The sequence below is a fragment of the Nesoenas mayeri genome (assembly GCF_963082525.1).
Source record: "Nesoenas mayeri genome assembly, chromosome: 1".
NCBI lineage: Eukaryota > Metazoa > Chordata > Aves > Columbiformes > Columbidae > Nesoenas > Nesoenas mayeri.
The window spans coordinates 74,445,601-74,460,371 of record NC_137541.1 but is presented as its reverse complement, the minus strand read 5'-3'; the positions used below and the strand labels follow the sequence as shown (position 1 = coordinate 74,460,371).

At 40.0% G+C, this 14,771-nt stretch overlaps 1 protein-coding gene across 1 annotated transcript in view; it reads right to left on the bottom strand.

Annotated features, from left to right (window-relative positions):
• Positions 1-14,771, bottom strand: part of EFCAB6 (EF-hand calcium binding domain 6) — a gene marked incomplete at both ends in the record, with an annotated part of 105,122 nt that overhangs the window by 42,370 nt on the left and 47,981 nt on the right. Inside the window, 3 exon segments of the mRNA XM_080342524.1 lie at positions 848-981; positions 7,365-7,421; positions 10,583-10,710. Of these exon segments, the coding sequence (XP_080198650.1) occupies positions 848-981; positions 7,365-7,421; positions 10,583-10,710 (319 nt within the window).

Sequence of the window (14,771 nt, the reverse complement as noted above, 5' to 3'; positions counted from 1 at the left end):
AGAGGTTCCATATTCTAGCCTTTGCTGGGCACACTCCTAGAAAACTTAAAGACTTTACAGCAATCGATCTACCAGCTGAACAGCTTCTCCCATTAAAACAAGTGCAAAATTATCAAACCCCTTTAAAATGGTGCAGTTTTTTGGAAATCTGAAGTAATGCTGATCAATATGATCGGCTTTGTGAGGGGTGTCCAAGCTGGTTTGAACAGAGAATTCCTTCCCTGAATACTGATCTTTCCACTTCTCCCAAGGAACAGGGACGGGATGGGATGGGATGGGATAAACTGAGCAAAGGGGTAGTGACTGCAGCTTCTCTCCTTTGTAAAATGTGATCTGTCTTACTCTGCATATCCATGGTGGGAATTCAAGGAGTACATTCTAACAGTAATAACAGAAAATACTAAACAAACACAGAAAAGCTGGAAAACGGCTTTTGATGAAGCTCACTGTGTTGCAGACTTTAGGGACTAAGAATATCTTCTTGAAAGATCATTCTTATGAATAGATGGACTGTTCCATGAATGAGGAGTGCAGCATTATTCTTTTCTAATTGCAGAATCTTTAATAGCTATGCTCACAAAAGGATGGGAAAAAATAACTTATTTTCCTGGCAGAGGCTGCAGAGAAGACAATTAGGAAAAAAAAAAGAAAAAAAAAGCAACTTGCCTTGAAAACTGAATGTATTTGAACTGGAAGTTTCTGAGAACACAGACGACATGAAATCCAACATAATTTTTGGAGTCACGTTCCTGAGAGCTTCTCCAAACCAACTTTTAAAACAAATGTTCATATCAAAATAACAACCAGCTTCACTGCCAAAAGCGAGCCATGGCTTTTGGGTATTTACCCTATAGATTTCTATCAGCTTATCATTAACCTGACTGAGACATTCTTGAGCAGTCATATAGTGATATTTAGCACCCTTTATTCTGTGGTTTGAGCTGTTACATAATGTAGCTCCTGGCCTACTCAATCTGGTATCTGCAATAAAGAAATCAAAGTATAGCAAACACTGAAAATATAATTTTAAATGTATCTGATAAATAGCACTGTAATGTAACACAAATAAAACAAGAAACCCTGCAATTGTATTCTTTACAGCCCAAATATGACAAAGTCCAATAGCTATTTGCAGTATTAGTGGTGTCCACCTGATTCACAGGAATGGCCTCAGCTGCTATAGGTTTCCCAGCACAAGGAGAAGAAGATAATCTCAACTGAAGAAAGCACAGCTGAGACGAGGTCTTTTTCTTTTGCTGTAACCTTCTCTGTGCCTGGTTGCTTTGAGGAAGGGCAGTATCAGACTGTAGGAGGAGAAAGAATCACCGTGAAAGCCATGATTTGCTGTCATACCACCCACCTGTCTCACTGAGGGAACACAGGAGCTGCAGACGGTGTCAGAGAAAGTAATTTGGCATGTCTTCATGTAGCACAACCGCTGCATGCTAGACCATCTACCCTAGAGCAATTCTATCCTGGCTAAACCCTCCTCCATTTTGAACCAGTGCAAGATGTTTCAGGACTCCTGAAACACTCCTGACTTTATGGAGCGTCACCCCTAAAAACTATTTAGCCTGATGTTCCATTCTGGCAAGACTTGGTCCTGCACAAACAGCAGCTTCATATTATTACAAGGTTATTATCCCACAGCCCAGCAGGATCAACAAAGGGAGACAGCGAGCTTCCCAGTAGGGCACTCATGTACTTCCAGTCCTGAAGGCCTGAGGTACTTCTAGTCCATAAGAAAAGCTATTCTGGTCACTGTTCCAGATCTGATTCCTTTTGCTTATTGTGCAGTGATACTCTAGGAACCTATTTTGTCTTGCTCCTGGGGAAAAAAAAACACAAAGCATCTTTTTTTAGTCTCTTGGGCATCTTAAAAATTTTCTGCCACATACGAGCCATATAGAGGATACATGGATAGAACTGAAGGGTCAGTGGACAAAAGCCACAGAGGTTTTGCTGTGAAAGAACTCTTGGCCATGAAATCGCCACGTTATATTCTGATGTTCCATCTCACATGGATATGCACACTGTTCATTGGTATGTTTGCATTGCTGAAAGGATGTTTCTTACACTAAACCTGAACTTGGATTTGCTCAGGTTGGTACAGACAAGAGTTCGTCACGAAAGATGAGCCATCCTTTTGCAGCAAAGTGGTTTACAAAGCTTAAGCTAGAGCAAGATCACGGTGTACAGCACTTTGCCTCCCAGAAACCTTTGGATGAGAAGAAAATAGGAGCAGCAGCAACTCCTCCCACTGACTAAATATTGTCACCAGCTTGTAGATACTTACTTCATATGTTTAGCAAATTTCTAGTGTATTTTATACTAACTTTGAAGCAATTCATGTCAGATTTCAACAACTTGGAAAGAAAAATATATACACTGACATTTCACAACACCCTACACCTGATTGATAAGAAAAATGTTAATAGTCTGTTCTAAAGAAACATTTCTTTGCCTTTTAAAGGATTTACATACACTGACACACAAGAGCCTGTACAACTACTCTGAAGAATCACAAAATAGTATTCACTGAATCATTTTAACTTCTGATTTTATCCTTTCAATCCTACTCCCCACTACAGACATGTGCTATCCCTCCCTTTTTCCAATTCCAGTTTCTACTGAAGTCCAGTCAAAAATATTTGTACTTGTGTTATCTTCCCATTAAAGCTTATGAGAAGATAATCAGATCTCCTTTTTCTCTGTAATGACAGAACACCCTCCATCCAAATGAAGCACAAATCATTGAAAAATAAAACTTATGAGGGTTTTTTTTCTCTGTCTTCTGGTTTCTGAGACTTTGTTTATGTTTAATGTAGGTCAGTATAGGCATGTATGGAAAGAAAAGCTCTGATTCGCATAATTTACAAAAGCAAAAACTTCAAATACAGACAAAACACTGTTGATCTTTGATTTAAATCAAAGAGCTGGCACACTCATTTTCCCCAAAGTTAACCTGTTTCAAACATCTTTAACTATGCTAATGGATGAAGGTACACATATTTGGGTGGACAGATGATTAGTTGGCTATATTCATAAATTCCTAAACTTCATACATGAAGAAAAACCCGAATATTATGTCAGCCAGACACAAGTCAGCTCTCTTCCTTGTCTTACTTCTGAAAGAGAAATAATGACAGCAGAAAATAATAGTAACAATGTGAAAAAGTGTGTACCTCTGAGAAAAATATCAGAGGCATAATACAGAACTTAAAACAGGCCTTAAAAACAATGGCAAAATTCCCATTGACTTCAGTAGCATCAGAATTTTACCCACAAAATCTTGAGTTGAAGCATAAAAGATGTGTAAAAGAAATGAGAAATACTTCTTAGTTTTGCCTTGCATTCAGGGTTCCATCCTAAGAAATCAGTTCAGATTCCACCAGCCTCATTTTTAAGTGCTGGAAATCAAACATCTTACTTACAGTGCCTTGAAATCAGTGAAATTACTGATAGGATAAGGCACCTCAGCTAGGTGAAAAAATGTGCTCCCAAATTATGAATGTATTCCTCTGCTATTCATTCCTCAACAGCAGTAAATCACACACAGAATCACAGAACACAGAAGTGGAACCTTTTGTGTTCCAGTTTGTACCCATTACCCCTTGTCCTATCACTGGTTGTCACTGAGAAGAGCCTGGCTCCATCCTCGTGAAACTCACCCTTTATATATCTGTAAACATTAATGAGGTCACCTTTCAGCTCCTCTTCTCCAAGCTAAAGAGACCCAGGTCTCTCAGCCTTTCCTCATAAGGAGATGCTCCACTCCCTTAATCATCTTTGTTGCCCTGCACTGGACTCTTTCCAGCAGTTCCCTGTCCTTCTGGAACTGAGGGGCCCAGAAATGGACACAATATTCCAGGTGTGGTCTCACCAGGGCGGAGTAGAGGGGAAGGAGAACCTCTCTCCACCTACTAACCAAATCAATGGAGACCACATTCTCATTATATGGGTGGACAATACATCTATATCTAAACAAACAGTAACCCTCACTCTCTCACTGGAATTCTTGATACTCCAATAAAATTATCAATTACTTGATAGGTAACCACATTTCATAATTCTCTAGTATTAGTAGTAAGCTTCCTTAACAGCTTTAACATCCAAAAGCAATACTTTAAATTAAAACCATAAACCAATAAGAAACCAGATGACACCACAGAACTCCAGTTGTATTATACTGCCACTAAAACTCATCACTAATGGTTTACTAGCAGATCTTTCTTTTCTGAGAAGAGTAATTACTGTCTTTTGGCTTTTTACACTCAATAGAAAATGTTGCTGGACATCAGTATTACAAAATCACCCGCTTCAAATTAGGATAAAACATAATAAGGTAAAAACTGGGAGCAAGAGTTATTAATGCTGAGGACAAAAATCTACTCAAAGCAGAGCAATCAGTCACTTTTTACAATCTGTCAGTGACAACTCTATCACACCTCTCTGTGGACCTTTAGTTAGGTCACATCCCACATGTTCCAGTTTCCCTCTAGCCCTGAGTTAGATACTCAGCAGCTTAACTGCATCAGAAGTCACATAATTATAGACAGGAAGGTCATCTGGGTGCTAAAAATCATATCGCTGATCTCTTCCTCATTTCACCAATAGCCTCGAAAGAGAAAAGCTCTGGATCTTCCAGGAAAGATTTGTTTTGTGCTTTATCAGTGTTAAAATTCCTTTACCTTCCAGTATCACCACAAAATTCAGGTAACTCAACTCTCCATCTGGTAACCCTAGCGTTTCTGTTGGTAAAGTGACTGTCATCCATTGGCATGCCACGATCTTCCAACACCTCTTAGAACAGAAATAAAATAAGCTATATATTGGACTATTTTGTTGCTTAAGATGCCATTTTGAATACTAAATACCTCAGTGTTTTATCCTATGGATCAACTTGAAATTACTCTGAAAATTGATCTCTCTTCCTTACATTTACAGTAAGCCATTTAAATATAGTTCTATTGTGCACAGCTTCAATTCTATACAGAAAGAGACAGAGAGCAAAATTTGACTATATTTTTGAGAATGGCATTTTAAGCAAAAGCACCAAGTGACAGGCTAAGATTAAACTTCACTAGGAAAATAAAAAGTGCCAGAAGAAATCACGTTAGCTCAATTAACAAACTGGAGGAAAACTGTTATTTGTAGAATTTGCTGCTATCACTTTTCCCCAGAAGCCTGCCACAGCTACCTCCTGGACAAGAAATATTGCAGAATACATTCAGGTCCCTGAACCACATACAACTACAGTGGGGTGGAAGGCATGATTCCTTCTGCATTGCTGATCTTCAAAGCAGGTTTGGGGATCCATTTTAGGTAATTTATTTTGGCAAGGTACTTTCTGATCTTCCTACATGCCTTCCATGTCCCCTTCTCTGATTTTTGCAGACCTTCTGCCTCTTTGTATCTCAGAGGTGCAGCAATCTGGAGTGGCGGCTGTCTCCCATAGCACCCCTATTAATGTTACCTGTCAGTCGACTATGGAGGGGTCCCTGGTTTTCTTCTGCTTTTCCCACCTCCTGTTTCCCTGAAAAGTTGTAGTTGCCACCCCTGATGCTGATGAGGGCTTTCTCCAAAATCATTAATTTTCTTCAGCTGCTTTATAACTCCTGATTTGGGTGCATTTCTTTATAACTGCCCTGCACAGCTCTGTCCTGACTTTCCAAGTGTTCTTACAGCAATTACTCTCGCCATTATATTTTAGTTAATTGTACAGATTAAAAGAAAAAAATCATTAAACAGACAAACAGCAAAAGGACTGTTAAAAAGTGAGAATAATTAACAAATTATCATTCCTTTCTATTAATGTAAAGCTTCTGGATAAGCAAGCACATTTTATGTTCGATTGAACAAGTATTTACCATCAAATCAAACGCTTAATAGTAGCGATAAGGAAATCTGGCTGCACAAATCCAGTCAAAGCTGGAGAGAATCAGCCACAATAGTAATGTTGGTGACTATAGTCTCAACTATTAGCACTTTCATCTAAAGAAAAAAAGTGATAAAACTGCCAATACTGCATACAAGATGAAGTCATAGTAATTTGTACAACCAGGTCATTGTCCTGTGCTGAATGGCTCACAAAAGGCATAGTTTCTAAGCCTTATTCAAAGGAATAGGATTGATGACAACCTTGCAGAGAGGAATTATTGTAATCCTTCACAAAAGTGAAGGCACACACACAAATTGTGGATGTTACCCCAGGACCCCTGACAGAGCTTCAGTTACCATCTTCCTGATTTTAAATTATATGAAAAATTAGAAAAAGTCCAAAGGTGAAAAGGATGGGTCTATGCCAACTTGCTCAGCTCCCAAGAGAGCCAGACCAGTGAAGTCAGAGGTATTCTGGTACTCTTTGGTAAAGGAGATGGAGTTCAGCATCCCCCTTGACTAACCCACCTCACACCTTTGATACTCCGCAGGCAAGCAGCTAAAAGATGTCACAGAATTACAGAATCACAGAATGTTAGGGATTGGAAGGGAGATCATCTAGTCCAATCCCCCTTCCAGAGCAGGAACACTTAGATGAGGCTACACAGGAAGGTGTCCAAGAGGGTTTTGAATGTCTCCAGAGTAGGAGACTCCACAACCTCCCTGGGCAGCCTGTTCCAGTGCTCTGGCACTCTCACTGAGAAGAAGTTTCTTCACAAATCTAAGTGGAACCTCTTGTGTTTCAGTTTGAACCCATTACCCCTTTGTCTTACCATTGGTTGTCACCGAGAAGGGCCTGGCTCCATCCTCATGACACTCACCCTTTATATATTTGTAAACATTAATGAGGTCACCCTTCAGTCTCCTCCAAGCTAAAGAGACCCAGCTCCCTCAGCCTTTCCTCATAAGGGAGATGCTCCACTCCCTTAATCATCTTCATTGCCCTGTGCTGGACTCTCTCCAGCAGTTCCCTGTCCTTCTGGAACGGAGGGGCCCAGAACTGGACACAATATTCCATATGTGGTCTCACCAGGGCAGAGTAGAGGGGAAGGAGAACCTCTCTCAACCCACTAACCACCCTCCTTCTAATACACCCCAGGATGCAATTGGCCTTCCTGGCCACAAGGGCACAGTGCTGGCTCATGGTCATCCTGCTGTCCACCAGGACCCCCAGGTCCCTTTCCCCTGCAGTACTCTCTAGTAGGTCGTTCCCCAACTTATACTGGTATCCTTATGCTGTAAGCTGGAAAGAAAAACACAGAGAACCAACAGCTTTGGTATAACTCTGCAAAGGTTAACTGGTGATTTTATATCAGCAATTTTGTGTTATTCAGGCATACCAAGATCAATTACCCTTCAGAAGAATCTAAGGGTGTGTTCTGCCCCCTCAAAAGCCCATGTAACATAATGTTATACAAACAAACAGAGCTCATCCACTTCCAAGTTGGGCAGACAGCTTTTGCCCACTTCTAGGGCTTCACCTGGAATAAAAAAAATCAGAAAATGAGTATGCTTTTATGTTTATCACTACCACACTCTGCTATTACTGTTTGAGTAACCTACCCCACCTCTGAGGATGAGCAACTCTGCCCAGCTCTACACTCACTGCCTGGCTGCTCTAAATGAAGCTGTAGATGAGAGTAGCGGTTTCAAATGTGCCAATAAGGTGGGCAATGGTGTTGACACAGCCACCCAGCTACAGAGTCAGGATCCAGTCAGAGAACAGCATGCCACTGTAGATCATTTTAACTTCAGTGGCACCGCAAAATGCCTCACAACCTACCCACCCAAACATGCCTGGGGCATGTCATATTGCCTACACCACTAGCGATAATCTGGTGTATCTAAACCATCTTTTTGCAGCTGCAGATGTGATACAGAGAGTCCTACATCCTTCTGAAGAGGCAGTTGGAGGCCAGGGGAGATTTCCCACAATGCCTACAATGGTGCTAGACACCCATTTCTACACGTTCTTTACCTACCATGTAAACTCTGTGAGCTCTGAGGTGAAAAGCAGCTGTGCTCCCAGGGCAAGGGATGAACATCTTGGTAGAAGTGTCAGGGAAAGTGAAACAGGAAGAATGTGAAAACTCCTAGCTGGAATTCTACCTAGACAATGAGGTGGAAAAACCCTTTCTTTTGCAAAAGGTGCAGAGATCTTTAAAGACCACAAGTCATGGAGAATCAGTTTCAGTCTGCATTTCACCTGAAAGTACACATGCCCAGGCAGTTCCCAGAGACATAAGGTAGGCTGTCACTTCAGTTCTGATGAGGAATCCCTTTTCATCGCCCTTATTGACACAAAGGTCTCATCCTCACTCATTCCAGGGCAGGCTGATTTCACTCAGTCCAAGGCAGGGCACAGGACTATAGCAGGGAAGCATGTCCCTTTTACACGATGATAATCAGTGGCAGCAGGGCAGGGTTCCTGGGCAGTATTCCAGCCAGCTGGACTCTGCTGAATTTGCAGAGTCCAAGAACAACACAGTGCAGTGATGCTTATACCTGGCTGCAGGTACATGATGATTTTTTATCCTTTGTGCATTGCCAAAACTTTAAAAATGCATCATCCATAGTACAATAAAAGAACAACGAAATCACAAAGACTGACTGTTCAATAGCTTCTGGTACTAGACAAATACCTTGAATGTGAGTTTTACACAGATAGCCAACTCAGAAGAAAAAGCAGCAGGTAAAATGAGTTTATTTTCCCTAACAGTGACAAAATGCATGTTACTGCATTCGCTGCAGGCAACATATAAGCTTCTTACGTATCACATTGTAGTGTAAATCACAGCAACTAAAGCCAATGTCCCAAAGGTATGTGTGACAGATGTCAGATTTGTATGGGAGGAAGGGTTGCAGCTTAACACATTCTTAGTAAGTGTATTATTAAAAAGAAAATATTAAGAAGGATGGAAAATGTTTCAGGTGTTTTGTCCTTCCTCTTTCCCTCCCCTTCATTTAATAGCAATTTCACTTCCCACACACAATTGCAGAAAGATGTCCACCCCAGGGTAAGAAGACGTGCGGCTGAATGAAGATCAGTGTTTGTGGGGGAAGGCTCTGTAGTAACAACCTTCGTCCTGTCATATGGCATGGAGCACAGACCTCATGGGTCTATGTTGAGAAAGGGAGAAAGGAAAGTGACAGCTTGTCACCCCATCACAGACTGTACATTTGGCCCTGCAACAGTAGCTGGCAAAAATATGCACAGTCCATGGTACATGGATGAGAAGATGATGTTTATTACTGCACTGGAGTAAAACTGGATTGGGACAAAGTTTCTCAAGAGACTAGGTAGGCCATTTTCAAAACTATGGTTTTGGTTTGATCTTTGCTGACTCTTTGCTTATTCCAGTGCCCAGACAAAGGGCAGAACATGCGTTACTGTCATAACACTATTCAGCAGCAGCAACTTCTGCTTAAACCTGGGTACACTAGGGAAATATTGCTACCATCGTGTCTCTTTTCCTGCCCAAATTCAGCTTGCAGCAAAGTATTTTGCTTTGAATTGTGAAAATAAAAAAAATGTACAGCTGGGTGCCATCAGTATCACAGATACAATCCCAAATCCACGACCTCACAAGTCTGTCCAAAGCACAACATGCAGTCAGTCAGATAAGCCACCAAGGTTGTGATGGGCCCTGGAACACCACATAAAACTCTACCTCATTAAAGACACCTACAAAATTCAATTGGAATTCTTGGCAGGTAGAAAATGTACAATTTCATTACATTTGTATTGTTGTGGAACCTCTCAGCATTGAGATGCTGTACCTAAATCAGCTAACCCAGTATTAAAAGCCACCCACCATCAAATAATTCCAATGGAAATTTACAGTATGATCAAATCCACTGAATTCAAATAAGTGCTGCAGAAAGGTTCTTCTCTCCTGCTGAGGACAAGTTTATGTCCTGAAATGCTACTAGATGCCCAGAGGAGATTTCCCTGACACAATCACTGCAGTCTCCTGTGAAAGTAGAGCAAGGAAGAGAGTGGGGGACCCCAGGGGGTGGCCCCTATTCCCAGCATAATTACAAGCCATGCTGCAGTCCAAGAGTTGTTCAGAGGAATCTGAGGCCCAGAAATATGAAAGATGGTATAAAATTAGTTTAGGTCATTCTCCCTGAAGTGTCATGCTGTATTTGTAAGAATCTTATTCTTCATCTACCTATATCCATTTCCTACCAGCTACCACTGTGGAGTTGCAAAGAGGGGCCTAAGGACTTTGAGTTAAGGCTTAAGAGATTCTTTAAGGTATGTCCACTCATTGTGCATAAGAGGTGTGTTGTTGGTTGACATTAGACCTCCAAGTCCCAACTGAGTCTTGCCAGTCCCAATTAATACATGTTCTTTTTGACAACTGGGAGCAGTTGAAGCTTTTAAGGTGTAATGATGGTACAGGATGACAATTTTATGTCTTTAAAGACAAGTTGAGATTCCTTCTCATACAATAACCTGCATGAGACCTGTTCAGCTCATCGGTAACTGAAACAGTCCTGAAGGATTTAACTCTAGCTGTCTAGGCACATTGCTAAGACAGTATCTTTCTGGGAGAAGTACAGGAGAGAGAAAAATAAGTAACGTATTTCCTACCTTCTGCAAGCCAGCTTTATTAATTTTCTCCTGTAGGCTCACTGTAGGCAAAATAGCTGTCTTTAATAGTTGTTGCCTCTTGTGTCACTCTGTCCTTCAGCCTTTTAATTACTCCATCAACAGTACTATTCTGGGCATATTTGTTAGCTTGATCTTCAATCTGTTTGATTCTAAAATTGAAGGATTGTGCATGAAGACAAGCCACTTATTTTTATAGATTCAAACATTTGATTCAACAATAAAGAACAAGACAGCTTTAATGGCAAACGTGACATAGACAAGAAAGAAGCTTCATTGATGCAAACCAAAATGATAGGTTGATCAAGTTAGAGAACACATTGATTCTAAGGCCCATATTGTGCAAACATTTCTTATGTATTGCTCGTTTTATGGAAAAGAAAACAAAACAAAAATTGAGAGATACTGCTCTGCAATTTTGGTTTTTGTTGTTTGTTTGTTTTAGTAAATGGAGATCTCCAAATCACAGGCTTAGTTTCTAATGAGCCCAAGTTTCTACATCAGACAAGAAGCCACCTTTATCCTTTAATACCTCCCCAGTTAACATGAGATAGCTAAGCTAACATGAAAGAAGTTAATGAAAGTCTTTCCATTAATTTTAAAAGGAAAAAAAATATATATCTTATGACATGTTCTCTCTTTCTCAATCCTAAATAAATTACTTCCACGCTTTTTCCCTTCGGAGGAATGGCTAGAATATCTTTCTTTCTTGGGCCCTATAAGAAAGTCCATAGATACGGACTATACACTCTTCTTGCTGAAATACCACAACCTCCATCAATAAGCCATTAAAATAAATAACAATTAAATATTTAATAACATTTAAAGATAGAAAAGAGAAGAAATTAAATTAAAGGGTATGCAACGTATCCCACTTGTACCTATTTTACATCCATTATGGATTTACTATAACCCATGAAAAGGAAAGTTAGAGCAATTATTTTTGTTAAATTTTAGAGCACATATTTCCATATAAGCAAAATGCAGAAATTTTCAGCAGTCTTATTTTATAGATTTATTAAGTGTTTTATAGTACTCCTTAAACTTGAAGATAATACTAACTTCTTAACTCTTACTCTAAAAGTATGCTAATAAAAAGAGTTTTACTTTGATCTGAGCAGCACACAGAAGATTAACTTTAAGCATCCCGAAAGAGATCAAAAGATGACAGTGACTGGTGAGTGAGGATCTCAGGTGGACTCATCTGCTGAAGGTCTTCTGAGTCTTCTGGTCTTCTGAGATATCTGCTATCTTGCCTGAATGCAAGAGATTGCCAAAACATTACCAACCTCACCTGCCCTGCACCACTGATTGTTGTATTCTCCTGACTATCAATGTAGGCTTTGCCATGAACAACCCTGAGAAAATGAAGAAGTAATTACAGGACGGATGATGAAGTTCTCTCTTTATACCCTTCCTCTTTACTGAAGTTCAAGACTAAGGCAAAGGCTGGATGTGTCCTGGAAATAAATGAATGATTATTTGCAGGATGCCATCAAAAAGACCACCTTCCCTGTCAGAGCCTTATTCACAAAAAGCTCTCTTTAGTAAGGAAGCCTTACACTAGATTGAAGAAAGAAGCTGACATAAAACTTCACAGGAAGGTATTTACCCCAGCCGCTTAGGTGAGGACCTAAAACTATTTGGAATAGGGTTATATATTACAGGGTCATAGAAGAGATAAAACCAGACAGAATGGATCAAGCACACTGGTTGTTAGTACAGAAATATAAGAAATATGCTAAAAAGAAGGGGACCTGGAAGTCCTTATGGCTCTTGGAAGATCCTGGAATCTTTCAGTTCAGTAAATTGTACCTTATTTGGAGTTCTGCTGAGAAAAAAGTTGGAGAACATGAGTGCTACAATGGCGGGATGCCTACTTTATATCAATGGGGAAAACAGAATTTGGATTTGAAGCTCTTGGAGATTTTTTTTTTTTTTTCTGAGGTAAAAAGCAGAGGCAAAATCAGCCAGGGTAAGGAGCTGGTTGTAATTGGTTGGGTAATTACAGCAGAACACCTGCTGTCCAGCAGATTATCAGAATGTGTCAGTGACATCCTGTTGTTGCTGCAAAATCTAGTGAAGGGCAAGTTTCTAAATTTTGTCCTAATTAACAGAGAGAAACTGCTTGAAAAGGTGAAATACAGCTTAAGCAGGAATTATGATGCAGTGACAAAGCTTATGACAATTGTAAAAGGAAGGCAGGAGTATAATGAAAAAAAGTAGATTTCTACCTTCTCAAAGAACTAAAGTCTCATGGGAAATAGGTCTAAAGGGAAAATAATTTAAGGAGAGTTGGCAGTGTGTCAATGGAACATGCCATCACAGTATAAGAGAGAAACACGAGTATACATGACCAAAATCTGAAAAGCCACAACACAATGTGAGATTCAATATCAGAAATACAAAGAGTAATGAGAGCTCACTCTATAAATGCTTCAGTAATATAAGAGGGATCAAGAAAAAATTTGACTTCCTGTTCAACAGAGGAAGAAAACTACCAACTGATTGAAGTCAAGGAGATGAAGCACTTAAAGCTTCTTTTTTATTGGTCTTCGATAAAGAGTCAAATACAAGCAGGCTGCTTGAACAATGAATACTAATAACAAATCAGGAAAGAATAAATTGCAGAATATTGCTATGTATTCATATTAGTTCTTAAAGAATTGGCTAAAATTGTCTCCCAAATTTATGCAGAAAAGCAAACACACTACCTAGCTTTAAAAAGAGGGAAAGAGAAGAACAGGAGAGTTACTGACATATTTCTAAGAACTCTATTCCTGCTTTCAGGCAGTAATTACAGAGTCACAAAGAGTTCAAAGCCTGATAAGAGACACAAGAGCCACTAGGGATCCTTGAGATCTACCCTGATTTTCAGGCACGCTTGTATTTTAAATTATACTCTCCTCCAACCAGCAGCACTTTCACCTTGGTTTCCTAGGGAAATAAGAATAATGCAATCAGCCTTTTCATCCACACCTGTCAGACTTTCCCTTAAATTTAGAGTCCATCTACCAATTTCAGTCGAACTTGAGATGGGAGGGGTTCTCCAGATACAGTGGTTACAAGTTTTGTGAAGGTGACAGTAATGAAAAGGAGAGATAGACCATTCATTCTCCTAGTTGGGAAGGCAGGGACATTATCTTTTCCATTTGTTAGTAGCTAGCCAAACAGTTAGCATATGTGCTTCTCCGGGCTAGCCGCGTACTGCCTCTTGCCCAGCCGACAGCTTGGAGTACTCAGGGAGAAGTCTGTTCTTTTTCTACCTTCAAGTAATAAGCCACAAGTATATCTACAAACTGTGTGAGACACCAAACCCTCTTCCATGCACATTCCCATCTCACTGGGTCTGGATGTCAAAGTTCTTCAGTCGGGCTTGACGAACCTAACCTAACTGCCTACTCTAACACATCAGTTCTGGGTGCCAGAATGCTTGCTGAAGGTGTGATTAAAGCTCCAGATGGTGGCTCAGCAGAAGGTAGGGACAGAGATATTTATTAGTGAAGCCACTGATTTATCTTGAGTTTAGCGTACTGAGTCCTATTGACAGAACTGTATCCCACGTTGGTGAGTCATCTGTTTGGGGTTTTTTTTTTATCTTGCCAGGTCTCTGCTTTGACAGTCTTTCAGTAGAAATGGCATTGGATCCCAGAAAAAATTACTTTGGGAAATTTCTGAAAGATCTTTTGACCTCAAGAACAGGAGGGACAGAGCTTGCAGAAAACAGGTTGATTTCTTGATTAAAGTATAGCTTGTAAGCTGCTGTAGGGACAATCTTGGAATGCACTTGGAGAAACACTCTGTTCCCAAAAAACATACATAGAAGGAGCCATTTTAAGGTCTTATATATTTCCTAGCATCTCACAAAAGCAAATTAGGAAAAGATTTTGAAGACAAAGGCAGTCTGCCTCTGAAGATTAAGATAAAGGCCATTGTAGAATAGGATCTTTCACAGGCAAGGATGCCTTGACAACCCCAACCTCTTAAAGAACTTACAGATGGAAAGATGTAAAAATATAAAGATTTCACCCGTTGTAGATTGTTTGTCCAAAATCACCACTTTGGCAAGAAAGAGGCCAGGCTTGCTTTCCTAGAGACTTCATGTAATACTACTTTTTAAGTCCTGGTCATGAATTCTCACTAATGAATGGAGTAGACAGAAACTGGCAAATGAGAGCCACCAAGTACCCATTATAGAATAAGGAAAGAAGCA